This window comes from Diabrotica virgifera, chromosome 8 (assembly GCF_917563875.1).
Source record: "Diabrotica virgifera virgifera chromosome 8, PGI_DIABVI_V3a".
Lineage (NCBI taxonomy): Eukaryota > Metazoa > Arthropoda > Insecta > Coleoptera > Chrysomelidae > Diabrotica > Diabrotica virgifera.
The window spans coordinates 59,154,479-59,178,613 of NC_065450.1; the positions used below are offsets into that span (position 1 = coordinate 59,154,479).

The 24,135-nt window shown below is 34.2% G+C and overlaps 2 protein-coding genes across 2 annotated transcripts in view; one reads left to right on the top strand and one right to left on the bottom strand.

Annotated features, from left to right (window-relative positions):
* The window catches only part of LOC114336371 (diphosphomevalonate decarboxylase), a 51,413-nt gene extending 29,045 nt beyond the window's left edge, over positions 1-22,368 (bottom strand). The window contains exon 1 of the mRNA XM_050657423.1: positions 22,251-22,368. Within this exon, the coding sequence (XP_050513380.1) occupies positions 22,251-22,274 (24 nt within the window). The 5' untranslated portion in view covers positions 22,275-22,368. The remainder of the gene's footprint in view (positions 1-22,250) is intronic.
* On the top strand, positions 93-16,724 carry LOC114336370 (gastrula zinc finger protein XlCGF57.1-like). Its single transcript, XM_028286724.2, has 2 exons — positions 93-494; positions 4,236-16,724. Exons 1-2 carry the CDS (start codon positions 167-169, stop codon positions 5,714-5,716), a joined length of 1,809 nt encoding a protein of 602 aa, XP_028142525.1. The 5' UTR covers positions 93-166; the 3' UTR covers positions 5,717-16,724.
* Positions 22,369-24,135: the final 1,767 nt, after the last annotated feature.

The window sequence follows — 24,135 nt, forward strand, 5'->3', positions numbered from 1 at the left end:
ACGTAAATGTAGAGAGAGTTTAAAAAAAACAACGGTTTCTGGTTTCTGATTATGTCAATGACATTGACAACGACAACACCTGTCATTTCCCAAGAAGTAACAAATAAATAACAAATTTTTTGGATTAGTTTATTGTAGAAATTTAACTCTTAAAACTTTTTCAGAAATGGAAATGGAAGTAAAAGAGGAAAAAATAGAATGTATTTATACGGAAAATATTTTTGCTGAACCGTTATCTGTTGTGAAGTCTGAAGATGAATATGAAAGTTATAACTATCCTCCTTGTATAGCAGTATATTCACATGAAAGTAATATTAAAGAAGAACCCCAAGATGAACTGGATACTTCCCTATTTCATAGTCAAGGGACCAGTTATCAAACATTTCAACAAAATACCACATCTCCTACCAGAAACAAATCTCTTTGTAGCAAAACGATCAAAAAGAAAAAAAGGAAACTAAAGAAAGAGTATCATTGTCCTGTATGTTATAACAGTAAGTTTATGTCTGATTATTGTATCATTGAATTATTAAAAGAGTCAATACTGCATAACCCATTCTGTGTTACCCAACATTTATTGAATTATACACTGTGCCTCAGAGAAAACGGGCCACCCACAAAATGGTCATTTTTGATGTCTCGAATTTCTTAAACCTTTTTTTCGATTTAAGTGTTTTTTTAAATGTTATAGCCTTATTCTTTAACAATATCGCTGTAATAATATTGTTGCTAGACAGGTAAATTGTCATTGTATGGTTCTTTTCATGAGCATTTTTCAGTGCGTCACTGTTTTTCGATTTCTCTCTAACGCATTAAATTGTATGTGACAGAAAAAACGCATGTCTCTGATTACATTTCGTGGGTGACATTTATAACATTTAATATAGTTGTCAATAGATGGCGCTAATAATACAATATTAAATAATATTATATTATTCTATATAAAAAAAAAATTTAATCTGTACAATTTATAACACTATACAAATCAAAGAAAATACCATTTTATAAATGCAATGAACACAATTGATTTGGTTTTATGCCAAATTGCAAATAAAATTTGACAACTATCAGATTTAACTAAAATGTCATGTCACTAAAATGTATATTATCACGGACTTACCTTTTTTTCTATCATTTGTGACGCACTGAAAAATGCTCATGAAAACAACCATATACTGGGTGTACCAATCAAACTGTGTTCTTTTTTTCTCAAAGTTTACCACACCCTGTGGAATATTCTAGCATTTATAAAATAGTGAAATTAAAACCCAACTATAGCCTCAGGTTTTCTTAACATTCTCTTTTTTGATTCATTAGCTTATGTTGGATAATAAAAAGGTTAGGTACTTTAACAGCTATGTATTCTCTGTTTCAAACATTAGAATCAGTGCAGTTGTATATTGCAAGCGGGTTTGCCAATCTGTGACTTATCATAAATAAATTCTCCTTCAGTATTCCACAGTAGTTAACAGTTATAATCCTCTACAAGTACCTGCCTAATACTACCTTTCAGTGCTGATAGCATGAAGAGCGGCAACATTGTCAAAAAGATTCTCATTTAGTTTGTATTGGGGTATTTAGTACACTAAATCTCATGTCTGACATATGCTATAGACATGTTCTTCATCAATACAGGGTGTTTCTAAATAAGTGCAACAAACTTTAAGGGGTGCAACAAAAAATAATGACCGTTTGCTTTATAAACATATTGGAAAAGACTGTAAGACTTGTACACACTTCTAATTAGGTCAAAACAACAAACAGGTGTATGCTCTCAAAAAAATTTTGATAGTGTGTAAAAAATGTTTTATTATCAGCCAAGTACTTTCAACACATAAGGAACTTTCAATAAAATACATGGATACTGGGCAAAAGCCACAGATATCGTGTATAACAACCCCTTAAAATGAATAAATTCACATCTAAATTCTTTTATATATTAAAAAGACAACATGGCTGAGTCAAATCATTTTGAGCCCACGTGAACAGCTGAGGAAGACTTGACTTATAAACATATGTCTGTAAATGCTTCATTTCTGAGATATGGGATGTTGAATTTTTTCTTACAAAATGACGATTTATTTATTGCTCTAAAACCGGTTGAGATATAGGTACAAATAAATACAATTAAGAATTTTATATTCACCACTGGCATGCATATGGGTAATAATATTACCCATATTATACTTATGTCATATTATGACTTTGTGTTATTAATACCTTCTGCAATCAAAGCATATTGTTAAAACCGATTTATCGCTTTTGAACAACTTTTTGTTAGTATCTTTCAGATGTTTAACAAAGTCTGTGTTTTAAGCATAGTTAGTGTAATTTTATTCTTTTTGTTTCTGTAATTGTGAGTTTAGGTATCCCTATATTGTCTAACTGTAGTTACTGCATCTCATTTTTTTAGTTTGGCATCTTCTATATGTACATTCTCTACATAACCAATATATTTAAACCTTCTTCTAAGTACATTCGTTTAAGTTCTTCCCTTATAATGAGAAGGTACAAGTGAGAACAATTTTTCTTGTTCTGTAGTACCACGTTCATTAATATTTTGCAATGCAGTACTAACAAAAGTTTCAGAAATCGCAAGTGTATTCAAGAACATTCTTTTGTATCTCTGTTCTTCCTTACAAATTTCCAATGAATACTGTAGTAACTCTATAATACTACTTTCTTCACAGTAAATGAAGAGGAAATTATTGAGATACAACATTTACATTAATGTACACTGTGTTGCCTACATTATGACATTGAGTTGTTATAAACTTACGTGCATAGAAATCGGCCCACTTAAAAATTTGGTCATTTTTGATGTCTCATATTTCCTAAACCTGTTGTCCGATTTAAGTGATTTTTTGAACATGTTACAGCTTGATTCTTTAAAAATACCACTGGAATAATATTGTTGCTAAACAAGTAAATTTTAATTGTATACCGGGTGTACCAATCAAACTGTGTTTTTTCTCAAAGTTCGCATCACCCTGTGGAATATTCTAGCATTTATAAAATACTGAAATATACCCAACTATAGTCTCAGGTTTTCTTAACATTATGTTTTTTGATTCATTCATTTATGTTGGGTAATAAAGAAGTTAGGTACTTTAACAACTAGACATGTTCTTCATCAATACACGGTGTTTTTAAATAAGTGAGACAAACTTTAAGGGGTAATTCTGCATGAAAAAATAATGACAGTTGGCTTTATAAACGTATGTTCGCAAATGTTTCGTTTCTGAGATACGGGATGTTGAATTTTTTCTTACAAACTGACGATTTATTTTATTGCTTTAAAACCAGTTGAGATATGCAAATGAAATTTGGTAGGTTTTAAGAGATAGTTATTGCGGATTTTTTGGTATAAAATTAAGAATTTTATATTCACCATTAGCGTGCATGCAGGTAATATGATCGGTCATATTACATGTATGCGCGCTAATATTGAATATTAAATTCTTAATTGTATGTCAAAAAATATGCAAAAGTATGCAATTTCATTGGCATATCCCAACCGGTTTTAAAGCAATAAAATAAATCGTCAGTTTGTAAGAAAAAATTCAACATCCCGTATCTTGGAAACAAAAATTGACGGACATACATTTATAAAGCCAACAGTCATTATTTTTTCATGCAGAATTATCCCTTAAAGTTTGTCGCACTTATTCAGAAACACCGTGTATTGATGAAGAACATGTAAGTACCTAACTTTTTTATTATCTAACATAAACGAATGAATAAAAAAACAGAATGTTAAGAAAACCTGAGGCTATAGTTGGGTTTTAATTTCAGTATTTTATAAATGCTAGAATATTCCACAGGGTGATGTGAACTTTGAGAAAAAAACACAGTTTGATTGGTACACCCGGTATACAATGAAAATTTAGCTATTTAGCAACAATATTATTACAGTGGTATTGTTAAAGAATCAGGCTATAACATGTTCAAAAAATCACTTAAATCGGCCAACAGGTTTAGGAAATATGAGACATTAAAAATGACAACATTTTTAGGTGGGCCGATATCTATGCACGTAAGTTTAGTATTACCTGGGCGAAATTTCCGTATTATTAAATTGTTCTCAAAAATAAAAAAAAATGAGTTACAACAGTTTTTGTTGGAAGGGTCAATATAATGAGGCTACCACTCTTTCGGGCATTAATTAGAAGTGTGGTATAAAAATATTTTCTGGCCAAAAATGTACATTGCATTTTTATATTTTTTTATTTTAGCTTTTACCCCAAGAAAGATACGTCAACATGTGGATATCCATTTTGGGAAACATCTTAATATATGCAAGATTTGCGGAAAGATGAGCTCCAGAACATCTGAATTTTTATCACACTATTTTATCCATCGCATAAAAGTTAAAGTAAAAAATAAGTCACCTATTAAGAATACTCCTAATGTTAAAATTCTGTTAAAATCGGCACTGAAACATAAAAATCATATAAAAAAATCTCTAAATAGGGTGTTGGAAAGAAAATTTGAATGTAAAAGTTGCGGTAGTTTACTTAAAAACAAAATTCAGTTAAAGAAGCACAGATGCTTAAAAATATGTTCCAAGAAAATAACAAACAGTAAAAAACATAGTAAAAACAAAATTAGGCAGCCTTTAAAATGCAAAATATGCTTTAAAAAGCATAAAACCAAATTTAGTTTAAGTCACCATTTAAAAATACACAAGTTAAATATGCTAACATGTCGTTATTGCAAAAATCTGTTCCTCAGGAAAAACTTTTTGGCCCATATAAGAACCCATACGGAACATGGCACTTTTACATGTTATTTTGATTATTGTGCTAAGATATTTCAGACCCAGTTTGATCTGGAAAACCATCTACTATGCCATATGGCAATAAAACAATTTAAGTGTAACATTTGCTATAAACCGTTCATGGAACAGTCTCAGTTAAATAGGCATTATATTTTTCACGCTAATATCCAGAAATATCAGTGTACCGTTTGCCAGAAAGAGTTTCCGGGAAAGATCCATTTGGACACGCATATGTACGAACACACTGGTGTGAAGCCGTTCATGTGCGAAATTTGCTCGAAGGAGTTCGTTAGAATAGATTCTTTAAAAAATCATCTTAAAAAGCACACAAACGACAGAAAGTTTCAATGTGATGTTTGTCTGAAAAGGTTTATTAGGAGGATAACCCTGGTGGAGCATTATAGGATTCACACAGGCGAAAAACCATTTAAATGTGAACAGTGTCCTAAAGCGTTCACTCAGCGTTCTAGATTAAGAATTCACATCAAAGTTCATTCTGAAGAAAAAACTATTACCTGTGAAGTTTGTGAGAAAAAGTTCTTATTCCAATATCAGCTAAGGAGACATTTGCTTACGCACAATGCGAAGAAGAGGTTCGAGTGTGAAATCTGTTTTAAACAATTCATCGAGAAAAGAAATCTAAATGCTCACGTGTTGCTACATACTGGCGACAAACCTTACAAATGCGAGCTATGTTCCAAATCGTTTACTTGGAAACATAATTTGAATCACCATATGAAAGTACATGAAGAAAAAGCGTTTCAGTGTAATGTATGCCAAGAGACGTTTAATCGGTATCATATTTTACAGAACCACTCTCGGATACATACTGGGGAAGTACCATTTAAGTGCGATTATTGCTGTAAGGAATTTAAACAGAAAATCAGTTTAACTAACCATGTTACGCTTTGCCATCCAGATGATGATTCTTCTTGAAAACCAGTCCCTCTATTGTCCCTGTATGTTCATGTCTCAATAGACTTCATTTTAATTCTCCATCTCCATCTATTGTAAAAGAAGTTTCTAAAACCAATAACCAGTGGTTTCTTGGATTTCATCCATCTAGCTGTAGTAAAATGTGCCTGTTAATATATATTTTTTATTTATAACAAATATAATGCTGGTTGATACAGTTTTTAACTGAGTGATAACATAGGCAAAAAGTGGACACAAAACACGCATTGTGCTGAAGATTGGTACAAATGTTATAAATGAAGTGTTCATAAGTCTTTTTTCACAACTAAACTAAAATTGTTCACATATTTTTTTCCTGCTACTAATCATCTTTTCACAAATGTAGTGATTACAAAAATTGAGTAAGTCATATTTTGCCTAACTTACACACATATTCCTACCAACTATGAGGTAGAATATTTGGTGCTTTCTTTAATGACTTCCCCAATAGGTAGGTACATCCAGAATCTACGGTGGTGAATAAAGTTTGATAAGCTAGTACTCTTGAAATGATCTAAGTGAAGATAATGATTGCTGTTATGCTTTTTTTTTCATTTAGCCCTACGGTATGGTTCTATAGTTTCGCATTTACGGAAGCTACTTTTTTTATGTGCATATTGTCATTGTTGTAGATTTTGTTCAGTCATCAGGCCATTGCTTGGAATGCCATATTTTGTTACAGAGCAAATGACACAATTTTATTCCTGTTTTTCTGTGGCTTTGAGCATTGCTGTCAAAGTCTGTTATCATATCCTGGTGGTTTGTTATACTTAAGTTTATTGATCGCCAGGCTTAGGGTAAGAACAGAACAAGTGGGTCGAGGTGGAGGTGTAGGTCGCGGTGGATGCTACTAGTTAAGTCGCGGTCGATGTCGACAGCACATAGCAATGAGGTCACCTGCGCTGTCAGTCGAGCTAGAACCACTATCAAGTGAAGTAGTTTAATGAAATTTGAATGACAAAAAGACTGTGTTTTTGCGATGTTGTGTCAGTCAAGTGATGATAGTGATGAAATGTCAGCTGTAAATAATCAGATCCTCCTTCATATTTCAAAAATTTACTTAATTTAATTACTTTGGAAATTAAAAAATAAACTGAATACAAAAAAGGGATTATATAAAAAGTATCAACTCAGGTAGCGCAGGTAATCAACCTACAAACAAACAACTTGGCTTCGAACGGACCAATCACAGGGAAGCATCCTTGTAGGCCCCTCAGTAGACATCCATGTAAAACAAGCTCATTTTATTTTCAAAAGCATCGACGTAAACCTCCTGGATGACATCGCGCTAAACCTCGACCGCGACTTACCTGCTCTGTTCTCTTTCATTCAGTACAATGTGTTTGTTTTACATGGATGTCGACATCGACCGCGACCTCCACCTCCACCGAGACCGAGACCCACTTGTTCTGTTCTTAGCCTTAGTTTGTTCTCGAGCATATTAGGTTCTTCTTCCATTTCTTCAGCGGTTAGGTGTATAAGTTACTAGCGTTTATCATTTTTATATTTATAAATCCCAGCAATATAATCTCCAAGTCTCTGCCATATTTTCTCTGTTGTTTCTCAGGGTTCCTGTTTGGTATTCAACGGCCCAAGTTCTGGCTTTAAAGTATCTTGTTACGTAGCATCTTTTTCTAAATAGATCTCTTGGCTGATTGTTTTGATCGTGGCTCTCAATTTCTTTACATATATTGTGATAGTGTTGCTGTTTATCAGCCTTGCACCTTCGTTTTATTTCGTTATTGAGGTCTCTCAAACAAGCTTTTTCTCTTGCACTATGTACACCACTTTGACAAAAATTTCTTCCATTCTCATGTATTTTAAGCGTTTAATCTGCTCTTCAGTGTTTCTGTTTTAGATTAATTGGTGTTGTTAAACAATGTTTAATAGTTTCCCATATTTCGAGTGATGTACTCTTAGGAAAAGAGAGCATACTTTTTTGCACTTCTTGAAGTTTCTCCTTACTTAAACTACAAGAAGAATATGATCTGATTCGCATATGGCTCCTAGATACGATCTGACCGTTTGGATTGATTATCTCAAGCGAATACTAGTGAGGATGTAATCAATTTGATTTCTAGACCTACCTCCAGGACCTTTCCAAGTATAAAGTCGGCGTTCATGGTGTTTAAATCGAGTATTCATGATAGAATAGTTACTTGTAATAGCAAACTCCTCTTCATTTCTCTCACCTATGCCGAACTTTCCCAGTACATTCTTTAGATCTTCATTTTGTGTATCGTTGCGACTTTTGCATTAAAGTCACCGCATATTAAGGTTAGCTCTTTATTTGGAACGTTGGCGATTGTTGTTTCCAATTTTTCGTAGAATTCCTTGACTTTTATGTCGTCTGCTGTACTGGTTGATGCATAAACTTGTATGATATTGAGTTTATGTGTTTTGCCTTCCAGTTTTAGGAATACTATCTTATCGCTCACAGTTTTGAATTCGTCGGCATATTTTTGTAATCTTGGTGAGACCAGGATGGCAACAACTGTATAGTTCTGGACCATATATCACCTCCAGAGAAGTAAACACAATTGACATGGTGATTATCACTGTAAAATAATTACATATAAAAACCTATACAGAACAAGTCACTTTTACTTGTTACTTTGATTATTGTGACAAGATATTTCAGACAAAGTTTGATCTGGAAAACCGTCTACTATGCCATATGGCAATAAAGCAATTTAAGTGTAACATTTGCTTTAAACCGTTTATGGAACAATCCCAGTTAAATAGGCATTATACGTTTCACGCTAATATCAAGAAATGTCAGTGTACCGTTTGTCAGAAAGACTTTCCTGGAAAGACACGCAGATACATTTGGACACGCATATGTACGAACACACTGGTGTGAAGCCGTTTATGTGCGAATTTTGCTCCAAGGAGTTCTTTAGAATAGACTCTTTAAAGAACCATCTTAAAAGGCACACGAACGACAGAAAGTTTCGATGTGATGTTTGTCTGAAAAGGTTTATTATTAGATTAACCTTGGTGGAGCATTATAGAATAGACACAGGCGAAAAACCGTTTAAATGTGAAGTGTCCTAAAGCGTTCACTCAGCGATCTAGATTAAGAATTCACATCAAAGTACATTCTGAAGAAAAAACTATTACCTGTGAAGTTTGTGAGAAAGAGTTCTTATTCCAATATCAGATAAGGAGGCATTTGCTTACGCACAATGCGAAGAAGAGGTTCGAGTGTGAAATCTGTTTTAAACAATTTATCGAGAAAAGGAATCTAAATGCTCACGTGTTGCTACATACTGGCGATAAACCTTACAAGTGCGAACTTTGCTCCAAATCGTTTACTTGGAAACATAATTTAAATCATCATATGAAAGTGCACGAAGAAAAAGCGTTTCAATGTAATGTTTTGTCAAGAGACGTTTAATCGGTATCATATTTTACAGAACCACTACCGGATACATACTGGGGAAGTACCATTTAAGTGCGATTATTGCTGTAAGGAATTTAAACAGAAAATTAGTTTAACTAACCATGTTACGCTTTGCCATCCAGATGATTCTTCTTGAAAATCAGTCCTTCTCCTGTCCTTGTATGTTCGTATTGCAATAGATTTCATTTTCATTCTCCATCTATTATAATACCAGCAGTGTTTGACTACAATAACCAGTAATTTTTTCATCTATCCAGTTTTAGCAGGATGTGCCTCTTAATTATTTTTCTCTACTTATAACAAATGTAATGCTGGATGATTAGCAGTTCTTTTTTCCTAATATATCTTACATAATGATAGTCTAAATTCTAAATAGACAAAAAGTTATAACCTCGGAAAAATGCGCATTCTGCTGAATATTGGTACAAATATTATAAATGAAATATTAATAATTCTGTGTTCACAATTGAACTAAAATTCTTCACATACTTTTGCCACTATTCATAATTCCTCACATGTAGCAATTACATAAATTCGGCTAGCCATATTTTTTTCCTAATATGCACACATTTTCCTACCACCTACCAAGTACTGTTTTAGTGCTTTCTTTACATGGTTTCTACAACAGGTACGTCCAGGATCTGTAGTGATGAATAAAGTTTGATGAGCTAACATTGTTGATAATAATCTAAGTGAAGCGGATTGCTATTTTTCTTTTTTCTTCGTTTAGATCAAAGATCTATTCATTTTTGGCAAATAAAAAGTCTCTATGTAATCATTAACTGTATTAACTCTCTGTTTCTTGTCCGGATTAATTTTTTTAATTAGCTCCTGTCATTTCTTATAGATGGTTGTTATAAATCTGTGGCACTACGATGAACTCACCCATTGTTTATATTTTTTATCGTTAATTGCATATTTCAAGTGTCTTAGTTTTATAAAAATCTACAATCCGACAAGCGAGAGCTGGCGGATGACCTTGCGCGAAAATGCACAACGAGAAATACACAATACGAGGTCACCCGCCAGCTCTCACTCGTCGGATTGTATAATAAATGAAAAAAGATGGTTTTCCATTTATATACTATTGCAATTTCCATCCATAAAACCTTTGGACGGTAGATCAAAAGTGACATGAGAGATGGAAACTTAATATAGAAACCAAATGTGGTCCAATTTAATTTTTTGTTTCCATAGTCAATTATTATTCCACAAGAAGTGAAAGTTACACTATTCAGAAAACTGTAATTTCTAATAAAGTATACCAATTAATTTGATCATAGAGACAAACAATTCTAAGAGGGGAATTTAAAATTAGACCACACAGGGCATCACTGTATACAACGATACATGCTCTTATAATTTAAAAGCTTTTTGTACAATGCTGAAATTGTTGTTTCGTTTTGTATCAACATCTGGTTAAAACTAAAACGCAAAGTAAGAAATGGTTTCGTAACATTTATTGCAAAATTAACTTGATGAAAAATTGTTTACATGGGACAAACATGCAGACCGTTTGAGTATTACTTAACGAGGAACAAGAACTTGGGATAGTGTAACAGCAATACAATTAAAGAGTTTGGATATAGATTCTAATGAACAATTTCAGATACATCGTTAACATCTTTTATATCCCAAATAAGTTAATAACATCAGTTGGAATTGTTCATTTTAAGCCGCGTACTCACTGGTAAATTTTTACGTGCGTATTGAACTTATGGTTCGTCGCAAGAATTTGTGGCACACATTTAACTGCTCGAACATCGAACATTTGTTTATCGGTCGTTCTGCGCGTTTGCCCAAGTTCTGTGGAGTACACGCACAGTACCAAAAAAAGCGTCCACACTGCAAACCGTATGCGACGCAAATCCTTTGATCTTCACTCAAAAACCGACAACCGATGTAGCGTGTGTGCCGAAAATTCTTGCGTCCGATTTTAACAATTTACCTCGAGCACGTAAATATTTGCGACGAATAGCTGGTTCGTCGCAAATTTTTATCAGTGAAGACGCGGCTTTAGAAGACGCCTTTTGATTTTAATATTTGTTAAATTCTTAGAAAACAGAAGCCTTTCGTTTTTTATTTATAAAAATAATTTTCATAAATTCATTAGCTGATCCCGTTATATTGCGTAAAATAGCACTAAGTGCAATTTTCTTTGTAACTCTAAAAATGTAAGTATAACAGGTAATAGTCTAAGAGCTGGGAGCGGATTTTGTGCGTGATAAGCAATATGGAAAAACTATACGGGGATATGTTGAATTAGTTGTGTACATGACTTTCACCAACGGCCGGAAACTAGAGTTGGGGCCGCAACGGCGGATCCAGCAACCTTGCAAGGTGGGGGCAACGAAATACAAATTTTCTCGTGACTGGCGTACGCAGGATTCTTTGAGCTGTTATTTTCTTATTCTTCATGTACCATGCCTTTTCGGAACGTTGGTTACCATCACAGGCATCTTAATTTTATTTATTGATACCCTAAATCAACCATGAAGTTCTTCTTCGTCCTGGACGGCGTTTGCCTGCTATTTTCACTTGAATAATATTTTGTAGCAACCTATATTTGGGACCTCTCATTAAACGTCAGAAATAATCCAGGTATTCTTCTTGATGCTTTTTATAATCGCAGTAGTCTTGCTGAGATATTCTAGTATTGTGGAGTTTCGAATCTTCTCCATCCAAAAAACTCTTAAAATTCTTCTATTGCACTACATTTCGAGAACCTCAAGACCATAAAGATCGATTTTATTCACAGTCCAAAACTCGACACCATACAGTAAGACCGAGAATATGTAGCAGCGAAGTAGTCGGATCCTCAGGGGCGTAACAGAGGACCCCGCAGCGTGAAGCTTGCGGGGGGGGCCCCAATCGTTTAGGGGCCCCATCTTGTCATCTGATATTATGTAAAAATCTGTTATTGTTATATTATTTTACGGTGTGTGTTTAAATTTAAAAACGTAAATTTCTAAATAGACGTATTTGCCAAGTGAATCATCTCATAATATCTAGAAACTTAATCCCTTCCGGCCTACCGAAATTTTATGGTAACGGCAATAAATTACGTGGTGTACTACATGACTATTGAAAGATTTGAGAATTTCAATTTGCCGAAATGGGTTTTCTCTTTAATCTTTACCTACGTTTAGTATTTCGATACAATTATCCAGAGTCGTAACAGAGGCCCCGCAACATGAAGCCCCAATATGTCAAGGGCCCCATCTTGTTGTCTAATATAATATGTAAAAATGTGTTTTTATATCATTTGCATACATACGTTTTTTAAGCAGTGCAGTATTGAAAATGAAGTTGTCCATCCGAATTAATAAAATTGTTGATATATTCGCTGATAGTAGATAGTGCACGAAGAAAGTTGCTCATCTCATAGAATAATACTAATGTAATAATTTAGTAATTTTTTTTCTATTTTATTCTATACCAATAAAGATGAAAAATATAAGTCGTCATAAACAATGCATGAATACACCAATAGCTCAGTAAATGACAGTTTTGGAGTGAAATTATCAGCGTCAGGACGTACGTATTTGCTTGACAATTTGGATTTAGGTTCTAGTTACACTCCACTTCAAAGTTGGATATATGCCGTTGGTTGCTTTTACTTCGGGGGGTAACACCCCTCCTTGGGGTGAAAAACATACGTTTAAAATAAGTCCGGAAATGTATAAATTGATTAATTATAAGCAACTTTTGTTCTTCTATAGAGTTTCTTTATCTATGCTAATACTTTTCAAGTCATTTGCGATTGAAAATGTTTATTAAAAAAACAACGTTCTCAGACGGGTTTTTCACAAATAACTCAAATATAAGTACGTATTTATCGTATTAAATATTAGATATCGAAAAAATATTTGTAGCAAAAATGTAGTTTAAAAGATTCAGAAAATGGTGTACTTATTCATGAAGTCTATCGACACAGTGAAAGCACAGTTGAAGCTCATGAAAAATTATTCTTATTTGTCCAATTTAAAATCGAATATTTCAACCTGAAATAATCAAAAATGAATCAATTTTCGGGAAAAACTCTTAAAACTTTTTTTAAATATTTCAAAAAAAAGCTTTGTTTTTATTTTTTTATAAAACTTTCTAGCACCAAAACTATACGAGTTCGCTCAAAATAAAGTTGGCCCCTTTTTTGGTATAAAAAATCGTGAAAATCTGCCCCTATTTCGTACCCCAAATAAAATTTATGAGTAGCGCTTTACCATTTACTTTAAATATTTATTGTTTATATGATCTGTAAGTTTGACCGGTTCGAAGTTCTTTTTTGTGAAAAAATTTATTAAAATTTTTTTTATTTTTGAAAAATGCCTTTTTTATTCAAAATAAAAATGATAAAAAGTCTTAGTGATACGAAAAATCTCAAAGAGTAAAGAAATGTAGGTAGGTCTTGCTTTTATAAATATTTTGGCTTTATTTTGTTTTTATGTAAGACAAAAATTTGTTAAGACATGGCTGTTTAAAATTTGCATATAGTCGTGATTAGTGACTCGTTTAACCCTTAACCTAGAACCCTTTTAAAAATAAACACTTTGAACTGGTAAAACTTACAGGTCGTATAAAACAGTTTGGTAATTTGTAAGGCGATAATGATTAGTTTCATTTGGGGTGCTAAATAGGGGGAAATTTTCACAATTTTTTTCCAAAAAATGGGATTAACTGCATTTTGAGCGTAACTGGTTTAGTTTTGACGCTAGAAACTTTTATGAAAAATAAAGCTTCTTTTAAACACTTTAAAAAAGTTCTTATGAGTTTTCCCGAACCGTATTTCATTTTTTTTGGTTATTTCACGTTGAAATATTCGATTTGGAATTTGACGAATAAGAAAAACTTTTCATGAGCTACATAAGCTAGATACATTTTTGCTAACAATATTCTTTTCGATCGAATATTTACTCTTTAAACTATTTGCCAAAAATCGCCTAAAATCGTGGTTTTTTTGTTGAACAATAAACATTTTTACTCATAAATAACTCGAAAAATCTTGAGTTGACCACTTCGGTGGTGACACTGAAAATTACACGGTATTGCCATATTTTACGTTGATTTACTGGGCTGTAACACATATAGGTATTTGTCACACATGTCGCATTGGACAATTTTTTAAAGGGGGCCCATTTCCAATTCTGCGGGGGGGCCCCGACGGTGTTTGTTACGCCACTGCGGATCCTTAATGCCAATTTTAGGTCTCTGTTACATAATACTTTGGACATCCTTCTAAAAGCGGCTCTTATTCGGAGGGTTTTATTAAATGATCAAATTACCATAACATAGCACCCGCAATTACTATTTTTATCTGGACTCTGGCATTGAATTGAATAGATGGCAATAAACAGGTTTATTGTGCGACTTTTTCATTTATTATGTTCCAAAAACTTTTAATAATTTTCGATTTCAAGGAATTCTGCCATATTTATGTTTCAGTTATTCAGTTATCAAGAGGACACAAAATTTATTATTTATGTTCAATCGTAATCTCTTTCTTAAAAACAGTGTCAGTAGACACCAGGCGAGGTCTCAAGGAGGGGGCAATTGACCCCATTGACCCCCCCCCTTGGATCCGCGTCTGTGGGGCCGAGGGTAATTATAAGGGGTCAAAGTCGCGGTTTTTATTATTTTTTTATGATGTTCATGATCGAGATAGTTCACCAAAATTTGGCAATAAGTAGGTCATGACGTACCTAAGTAAAATCTCTAGGGGCTCAACGCTGCGTGGCCGACAAAGGGGTGGGGGTAGAGGTGAATATAAAAAAATGTAAGGGGTTTTTCGCGACGTTCGTTATTGAGATTGCACTAAAATTTGGGTATAAGTAGACCATGACATAAATAATTAAAATCCTCAGAGCCGGAAACCAGAGTGGGGAAGGAAGGTAGTTATAAGGGGTCAAAGTTCCGTTTTTTATTATTTTTTTTTGTGACGCTCATGATCGAGATAGCGCGCCAAAATTTGGGAATAAGTAGGTCATGACGTAACTAAGTAAAATGTCCAGGAGTGGAACGCTGCGTGGCCGACAAAGGGGTGGGGTAGGGGTGAATATAAAAAAATGTAAGGGGTTTTTTGCGACGTTCGTGATTGATATAGTGCACCAAAATTTGGGAATAAGTAGACCATGACATAACTAAGTAATATCCCCAGAGGCGGAAACCAGAGTGGCGGACGAGGGTAGTTATAAGGGGTAAAATTCGCGGTTTTATTATTTTTTTTGTGGCGCTCATGATGGAGATAGTGCAATAAAATTTGGGAGTAAGTAGGTTATAACGTAACTAAGTAAAATCTTCAGGGGAGGAACGCCGCTTGGGGTAAAAAGGGGTGGTAGGCAGGGGTGAGTATAAAAATATATGGGGTTTTTTTGCCGTCCGTGATCGAGATAGTGCACCAAAATTTTGCTAAGTAAAATCTCCAGGGGCGGAACGCTGCGTGGGGGACAAATGTTGTACCGGGTCACAAAAAAATAACACACACTGCGACTTTGACCCCTTAAAACTACCCTCATCCCAACTCTGGTTTCCGGCTCTGGGGATTTTACTTAGCTAAGTCATGGTCTACCTATTCCCAAATTTTGGTGCACTATCTCAAACTAGCACGTCGCAGAAAACCCCTTATATTTTTTGTATTCACACCTACCCCCAACCCTTTATAGGCCACGCAGCGTTCCACCCCTGGAAATTGTACTTAGTTACCTCATGACCTACTTATTCCCAAATTTTGGTGCACTATCTCGATCATGAGCGTCACAAAAAAATAATAAAAACGGCGATTTTGACCCCTTATAACTACCCTCATGCCCAACTCTGGTTTCCGGCTCTGAGGATTTTACTTAGTTATGTCATGGTCTACTTATTCCCAAATTTTGGTGCACTCTCTCAATCACGAACGTCGCAAAAAACCCCTTATATTTTTTGTATTCACCCCTGCCCCACCCCTTTGCCGGCCACGCAGCATGCCACCCCTGGAGATTTTAATTAGTTACATCATGACCTACTTATTCCCAAATTTTGGTGCTCTCTCTCGATCATGAGCGTCACAAAAAAAAATAATAAAAACGTCGACTTTGACCCCTTATAACTACCCTCATCCCCAACTCTGGTTTCCGGCTCTGAGGATTTTACTTAGTAATATCATGATCTACTTATTCCCAAATTTTGGTCCACTATCCCAATCACGAACGTCGCAAAAAACCCTTTATATTTTTTATATTCACCCCTACCCCCACCCCTTTGTCGGCCACGCAGCGTTACTTACTTTATTCCCTTACTTATTCCCAAATTTTGGTGCACTATCTCGATCATGAGCGTCATAAAAAAAATAATAAAATCCGCGACTTTGACCCCTTATAACTACCATCGGCCCCAACTCTGGTTTCCGGCCGTTGGTGAAAGTCATGTACACAACTAATTCAACATATCCCCGTATAGTTTTTCCATATTACTTATCACGCACAAAATCCGCTTCTATCTCTCCGACTATAACGATACAATAATAAGTATTTCATTTGACACCTTGTTGAAATTACACGTTAATTATTTATTTATACTTATTTATAATTAATAAATATTTTTATTTTATTTAAAGTATTTTTATTTACAATTTGTTTTATCTTCCACATTCCTAGTTGTTTTTTAAGAAGCATTTCGATATTGCTAAGCTTCAACCTATAGGTCTGGATCCCGCGTATGAAAAAAAAGTTGATTAATAGCAAGCTGAAAATTTGTTAATACTTAAGGGTGTCTAGTCGGACAAACTTTGATATATGGGAACACTGGAACAGGGGAAGTTTTAATTGTGGAACAGGTTAAAAATTTGGAACGGTCAGACCACGAAAGCGGCACATGTATTTTGTCCGACAGAACAGACTTAAATTCTTCGAACAGAGATTAAACTCTCATGCAAAAATAAGACTGCTATTTATCACCAAATGGGCCTTTTAATGAGTGGAACATGTAAAATATGTCAAATGACAGGAATTATGACAGGTGATAAATAGCAGTCTGATTTTTGCATGAGAGTTTAATCTTTGTTCGGAGAGTTTAAGTCTGTTCTGTCGGACAAAATAAATGTGCCGTTTTCGTGGTGTGACCGTTCCAAATTTTTAACCTGTTCCACAATTAAAACTGCCCCTGTTCCAGTGTTCCCATATATCAAAGTTTATCCGACTAGACACCCTTAAGCTATTAACAAATTTTCAGCTTGCTATTAATCAACTTTTTTTCATACGCGGGATCCAGACCTACTATTCATTCTAAAGCTTTGAGAATAAATATGTTCATCGGTGCCATGGCCCTAAAGTAGAGCCAGTCATAAGGGCTAAATAGAAAAGATCAGGACGATAATTATCCTTACGTGGACCCAAGGCTTGACTTCAGATATTATGTAATATGTAATTCGATCGTATACCAGTAAGAACGTATCGAATCCTTCGAATGATATATGGCCCTTGCAAAGACAGCGTGACAAACGAATGGAGGCGCAGAAACAATAATTAGCTAGAGTCTCTATTCGGAAAGGAAAATCTAGTCAGATATATAAAGGCCAATAGACTCAGATGGGCAGGGCATGTGATATGCAATAACGACAATCGCCTTATAAACAATGTATTCTGGGAAAGGCCAGGTGGAAGAAGGTCTGTAGGGCGGCCTATAAAAAGGTGGAAAGATGCAGTCAAAGAAGATCTAGAGAAAATGGGAGTGCGACAATGGGAATTAGTGGCACAGGACCGACAAACATGGAAGGCAATAGTAAACGCGAAATAAAGACTCACGAAGAGTTTTTGGCACTAACGCCATTGATGATGATGATGATACTAGTAAGATACTAAAGGCCTCGTTGTTAGAGTCGTGAGCCTTATGAGGGGGGGGAGGGTACGGTTATGTACCTATAACTAGTGGAGAATTAACATAAAATTGACAGATAGATAACAATTAACTAACAGTTTGACACAAAGAAAATATGAAATGAAAAACGGATATTTGGGGCATTCGGATCGATTTCTAAATGCAGCATCTAGAAACTTGCTACTTTTTGCATTGTGTTAGGTTGATGTCAGGAAAAAAGTCTTCAATAGGAAAATGGGTGGAAATAAGTACAGTTGAGTCCGCGAGTCTTTACGCGTGCGTCATTAATACCTGGCGAGATAAAACACATACTTTTTATCTAGCATCATTCTCTTCCACGCATGAAACTCATGACAAACCAGCTGCCGTTTGTTATTAAGTAAAAACACATGTTATTTTTATGAACCATCTAGACTCAGTGCATTGAAAAGAGATAGGTACAAAAAAAGACGATTCGGTATGTTTTCATAAAGCACAACTTGTTTGACGTTTCTGCTTTGTTTACTTTTGTGGCTGTCAGTCAGTTGAATTTTTTGCGGTTTTTGTCGAATTTTTGCTTTTTGAAGTTTCTTTATATTACACAAACAGTTGTTTTCACAACTAATTTTATATTGGGCTTTGAAATTTTAAGGTAAATTAAATATTTCGACAATTAATATTTAAAACATACAAAGCTAACGTCATTCACACAGTAAAGAAATGATTGTGTTTAGATTTCCGTCAAAGTGAATAAAATAACAAATAGTACATTGTTTACCGGGTAGGAAAAGCTTAACATTCCTGGATAGCAACACAGAGTCCAGGAATGTGGCTTTTCCTACGAGGTAAACATACTATTTTTCCGCAAATCGTTTAAAATTCGACAGATATTGATTGATTTAAAAAAACGCGATAATTTTATTCCCAAATAAATGGTGCTTTGAAATTCCTAATAAAATTACTTGGGTTACTATGGAAACGTATTGAGGTTGAATTGTCAAACTTGAAGCTTATAAATTTAATTGCTGGTGTTCTCGAAAGTAAAATGATAAGTGATGATGAAATTTCCATTCCTGGGACTCCTCCAGAGCTGGTTGAGGCAGTGAGTACTGCTTCATTAGAATTATTGCCAAAGAAATCAAGAGAAAAGTACGAAAATGCATACAGACGTTTTATGGATTATCGCATGAGTAAAAATACGAGTTCTTTCTCAGAAAATGTTGTAATGGCATACTTCCTAGACCTTTGTTTAAAGATGAAATCTTCAACATTATGGGCCAATTATTCAATGCTGAAGTCAACCCTTGCACTTAAACACAATGTAGATATATCTACATACTCAAAACTTCGTTCTTTATTGAAACGGCAAGCTCAAGGTTATAGGGCAAAGAAATCTAAGATTTTAACGAAGGAAGAAATTGAAAAATTTATCCAGGAAGCTCCAGATAAAGAAAATTTAATGATTAAGGTAATTTACAAGGTTTTAATAGCAATGTGTTTTCTATCATTTATGTAGAACACTAACAACTGTACGGAAATATCATTTCCTTACAGTAAGGAAATGACATTTCCTTACAGTAAGGAAGTCCTGACTTTTTCTTCAAGAAATTTTGACAGGAATGTCAAAATTTCCTTGCGATTTGCGGAAAAATAAAATATGTTACTGAATTTTTTTATAAATTGTTTATTTATTTATTAATCAATAATAATAAAAGAATTTATTAAGGTACTTCAAATGTAGCTGTAATTCTGCACTAAAATTTTAAAGCAAAACTTAAATTTGACATTCTATTTATTTGATAACGTCAAACTTTATACTATAACCCGTGATCGATATAATACCCACTTTCTGTCACTTGCTATTGCGTTTAGTAAATTTCAGACTTATTTCGTATGCTTTAAATTTTAAATGATGACGCACGGGTAAAGACTCGCGGACTCAACTGTAGATACATACCTAGTTGCATTTTAAAATGGAAAAAATGCATCCAAAAGTGCATAAACATGTCACAATAAGTATATTAAGGGCCAGCTTTTCTTACTCGGTAGGTTTTTGGGGTCACTGAAGAGGAATACGCCATCAGAACGGACTACCGGAACACCTTGTGATGTGATCAGGTTCACTGCTAAGTAGGGCTTACAATACCGAACTAAAATCTGAATACCGGTATTTGATATTTGAAATATCGGGATACCGGTATTCTAATGTCTAGTTTAATTTCTAAAAAACTTAGGTTTTAACTGCTCAGACTTTGAAAATACTCTTTCGAAAGGTACTGATGTGGCAGGTATTGACAAATAATATTTTATAGCCAAATAATAAAGCTCAGGGAAATTGGATTTGTATTTTTTCCAAAATTCCATCGGGTTAATTTTTCTTGCAAAATGTGGCATTGGGCAGATGTAAAACATAAACAATCTCTTTATATCGCCGACATCGCCGCTTCTCGATGGTGCCATACTTGGCTCGGTATGTGTAATAAAAAAACATTAAATAAAAAATACAACGAAATTTTTGTTTATCTTCAAAAAAAATTCTTGTAATTAATTAATATTATTTTAAATTATACTTGTATTGGGCATAAATTTAATTTTTATCAACTAATATAATACCGTTGATTGAAATATAATACCTCAATCAACGATAATACCAAAATACCGGTATTTTTAGATAAATACCGGTTTTTAATACCGGACAAAAATCGTCCGGGATTCCGGTATATATGGGATCCCGGAATCCCGGTATTGTAAATCCTACTGCTAAGGCACGTCATCAGGAGTTTTGAGGGTTTTTGGCAATAAATTTGTGCAAATTTAGTAGTACTGGGGGGTTTTGGGGCCGCCGAATAAGAATACGCCACCAGAACCGACCCCCGGTGCACCTGTTGCCCAAAAACCCTCCAAACTCCAGAAAATTACGTGCCCTAGCAGTAATCAAGGAGTCGGTTCTGATAGCGTATTCGTATTCAGCAACCCCAAAACCTTTCGTGTATAGTATTTTTACTACAAAAGCGATATTACGTAGGTAAAAATTTTTGACGTAAGAGAACTGTCAAAACATTAGAATGTGACTTTTCATTATTGCCATGTTTATTATAAAACATTAGAATGTGCCTTTTCATTATTGCCATGTTTATTATAAACATGGCAATAATGAAAAGTCACATTCTAATGTTTTGACAGTTCTCTTACGTCAAAAATTTTTACCTACGTAATATCGCTTTTGTAGTAAAAATACTATACCTAATAAATTTGCATCAATTTAGTGCCGAAATCACTCCAAACTCCAGAATATAACGTGACCCTAAACATCACGCAGTTGCTCCGGAGCAACTCGGCCGGGTGTCGGTTCTGATGGCGAATTCGTTTTCTTCTTCTTCAAGTGCAATCTCCGCGACGGAGATCGGCAATCATCATAGCTATTCGGACTTTAGAGACGACTGCTCTGAAAAGTTCATTTGATGTACATCCGTACCATGATACTATAAATAACGTTACTTATAGTATCATGATACGTACCATTCTCTCAGGTTGCGCAACCATTCTGTTCACATGTAATATGTCCGAGATATTCCAATTTTTTGGTTTTGATTGTATTTAAGACTTTCATTTTTTTATTCATTTTTCTCAGAACATCTTTGTTTGTAACGTGTTCTGTCCATGATATTTTCAGAACTCTTCTATACACCTACAACTCTAATGATTCCAGTTTTTTATTGATGCCACCTTCAAGGTCCAAGCTTCCATTCCATAAAACAAAGTCGAGAAAACATAGCATCTAGTCAACCCAACTCTTATCTCTAACTTCAAATCTTTTCATCAATCAATTCGTTCTGCTATACAGGGTGTTTGGTAAAGAATGGGCCATAGCTTAACCTTAGATTCCTGAGGTTAAAATAGGTCGATTTAAGCTAACTTACCTTAGTACAAAAGTTGATAATAACCTAAATACAGGGTGTCAAAGTTAAACTTTTATTTTATTTATTTTTGAATATTTCCTGACAGGCTACACGGATATGGGACAACAATTGGGACCGTGCAAATTCGGCAAAGCGACCTCTATTTCTACGCTCTGTACTTTTATTCGCACTTTTAATTATATTGGCCAATTATATTAGTCCTGGTTGCTGGATAATTGTCAAGACCATAGTCCAAAAAAATAATAAGAAGAAAAAAATAAGATGCAGGTTATGTTTAGCAAACGTAAACAATTGTATATAGTAAATAAAATCAGTTATTAAAATGCAGTACTGCAAGCAAAATACAATTAATTAAATTTACCTTTATATAATAATTGCATATCATATCAATATTGTGGAGCAATATATAATTTCTCTGCGTCAATGACAGAAGGTATGAAATATACGTCAATTTGACAATTTCAATTGACAATATGAATTATTTAAGATAGTTGCAATATTTCTCCGCGACTCGCGCACGGTCGTTTCTCGTTTCCCTTTCCAAGTACTTGCACACCGCGAATACGAAATTTGCTAAGTGGTGCTGGTATTGTACCGGGTGTCCCAATAAGAATGGCTCTCGGCCATATCTCAGGAACAGTTTATAGTAGAGCTTTGAAATAAAAAATTTTATAACAAAAGTTGCCTCAGGAAAAGCCTGGAAATTATTTTCATAATTGTGGGACCACCGCTAGAGGGCGTAATTGAATATCAAAAATAAAAAAATCTAAATTTTACAAAATTTTCCTAATAAAGGGGCACTGGAAATCCGATCGTCGTATTCTTCATAAAATTCTACGCATATTTGATTTGACAAGTTTAGGTCTACCTTTGGAAATAAGAGGTGGGGGTGAGTGGGAACCTTGTTATGAAAAACGGGCTGTGAGTCCGGTTCTGCTTAATCAAATTTTGCAAACTTGGTCTTGTTGAAGACAGATCTTTTTCGTCAATGTAAAAGTTATGATTTCCAACCAACTTACTGAGTAATATGCCAGCTAGAAGGCGTTATTTAATTTTTTTCAGAAATCTAGTGTTCCTTGGAAAATATTAAATACAAACATGCATTTTTAATACCATATTACAAAATTAGACAAAATTAGCAACAGAATAGCGAAAACCGCATGTTAATACCTTTTTTCTATCTCGAGATATCTTACAAAACGTGTAAATTTAAAAACATAACTGTTACTGTCACCGGTAAACGAAATTAATTAAAAGTAGTGTGCTATGGAAACAACAAAGAAACATTTTCCAGCTGTCAACGTATATTAGGTCTTTTCAACGCTTCTCATTTGTTTCGAGCCTCGTTCACATCTCGTATATTAATATTATACACGGATTATACGGCATATGACAGAGGTTCGAAACAAATGAGAAGCGTTGAAAAGCCCTATTACAAAGAAATAAAAACAACTATTTAGTGATGACATAAACGTTCAAATTTTTGCCCATCATTTTCGTTGCAAACATTTACTCTTTCAAGAGTAGATTGAACAGCAGTCTCAATTTCTGCTTTCGATATGCTTTGAATGGCATTTAGTATTCTCTGGATAATGTATCCTAGAGTAGTGTATGATGGGCAACAATTTGAATATTTAGGTCGTCACTAAGTAGTTCTTTTTGTTATATTTAATTTTAATAGTATTGTCTCTCTTTATATTGTTGTTTTAATTAATTATATTTTTATACGTTGACATCTGGAAAATGTTATTTTGTTTTTTCCCACAGCACACTACTTTTCATTAACTTAGGTTACCGGTGATAGTAACAGTTATGTATAAAATTTACACGTTTCTCGAGATATCTTGAGATAGAAAAAAGTTATCGACATGCGGTTTTCGCTATTCTATTGCTAATTTAATCTAATTTTATAAAGTATGATTAAAAATGCATACTTGTATTTAATATTTTCCAAAGAAAACTAGATTTCTGAAAAAAATTAACTAACGCCTCCCAGCTGGCTTATTACTTATTAGGATGGTTCAAAGTTATCACGTTTACATTGAAAAAAAAAAGATCTGTCTTCAACAAGACCCAGTTTTCAAAATTTGATTTAGCAGAACCGGACTTACAGCCATTTTTTCATAACAAGGTTCCCACTCACCCCCACCTCTTATTTGCAAAGGTAGAGTTAAACTTGTTAAATTAAATATGCGCAGAATTTGATGAAGAATACAATCATCGGATTTCCAGTGCCCCTTCATTAG

Coding starts and splice junctions, on each gene's coding strand:
- LOC114336370 (XM_028286724.2), top strand. CDS start 167: ATGGAAATGGAAGTAAAAGAGGAAAAAATAGAATGTATTTATACGGAA. Junction 495..4,235: donor TTGTCCTGTATGTTATAACA/GTAAGTTTATGT, acceptor TTTTTATTTTAG/CTTTTACCCCAAGAAAGATA.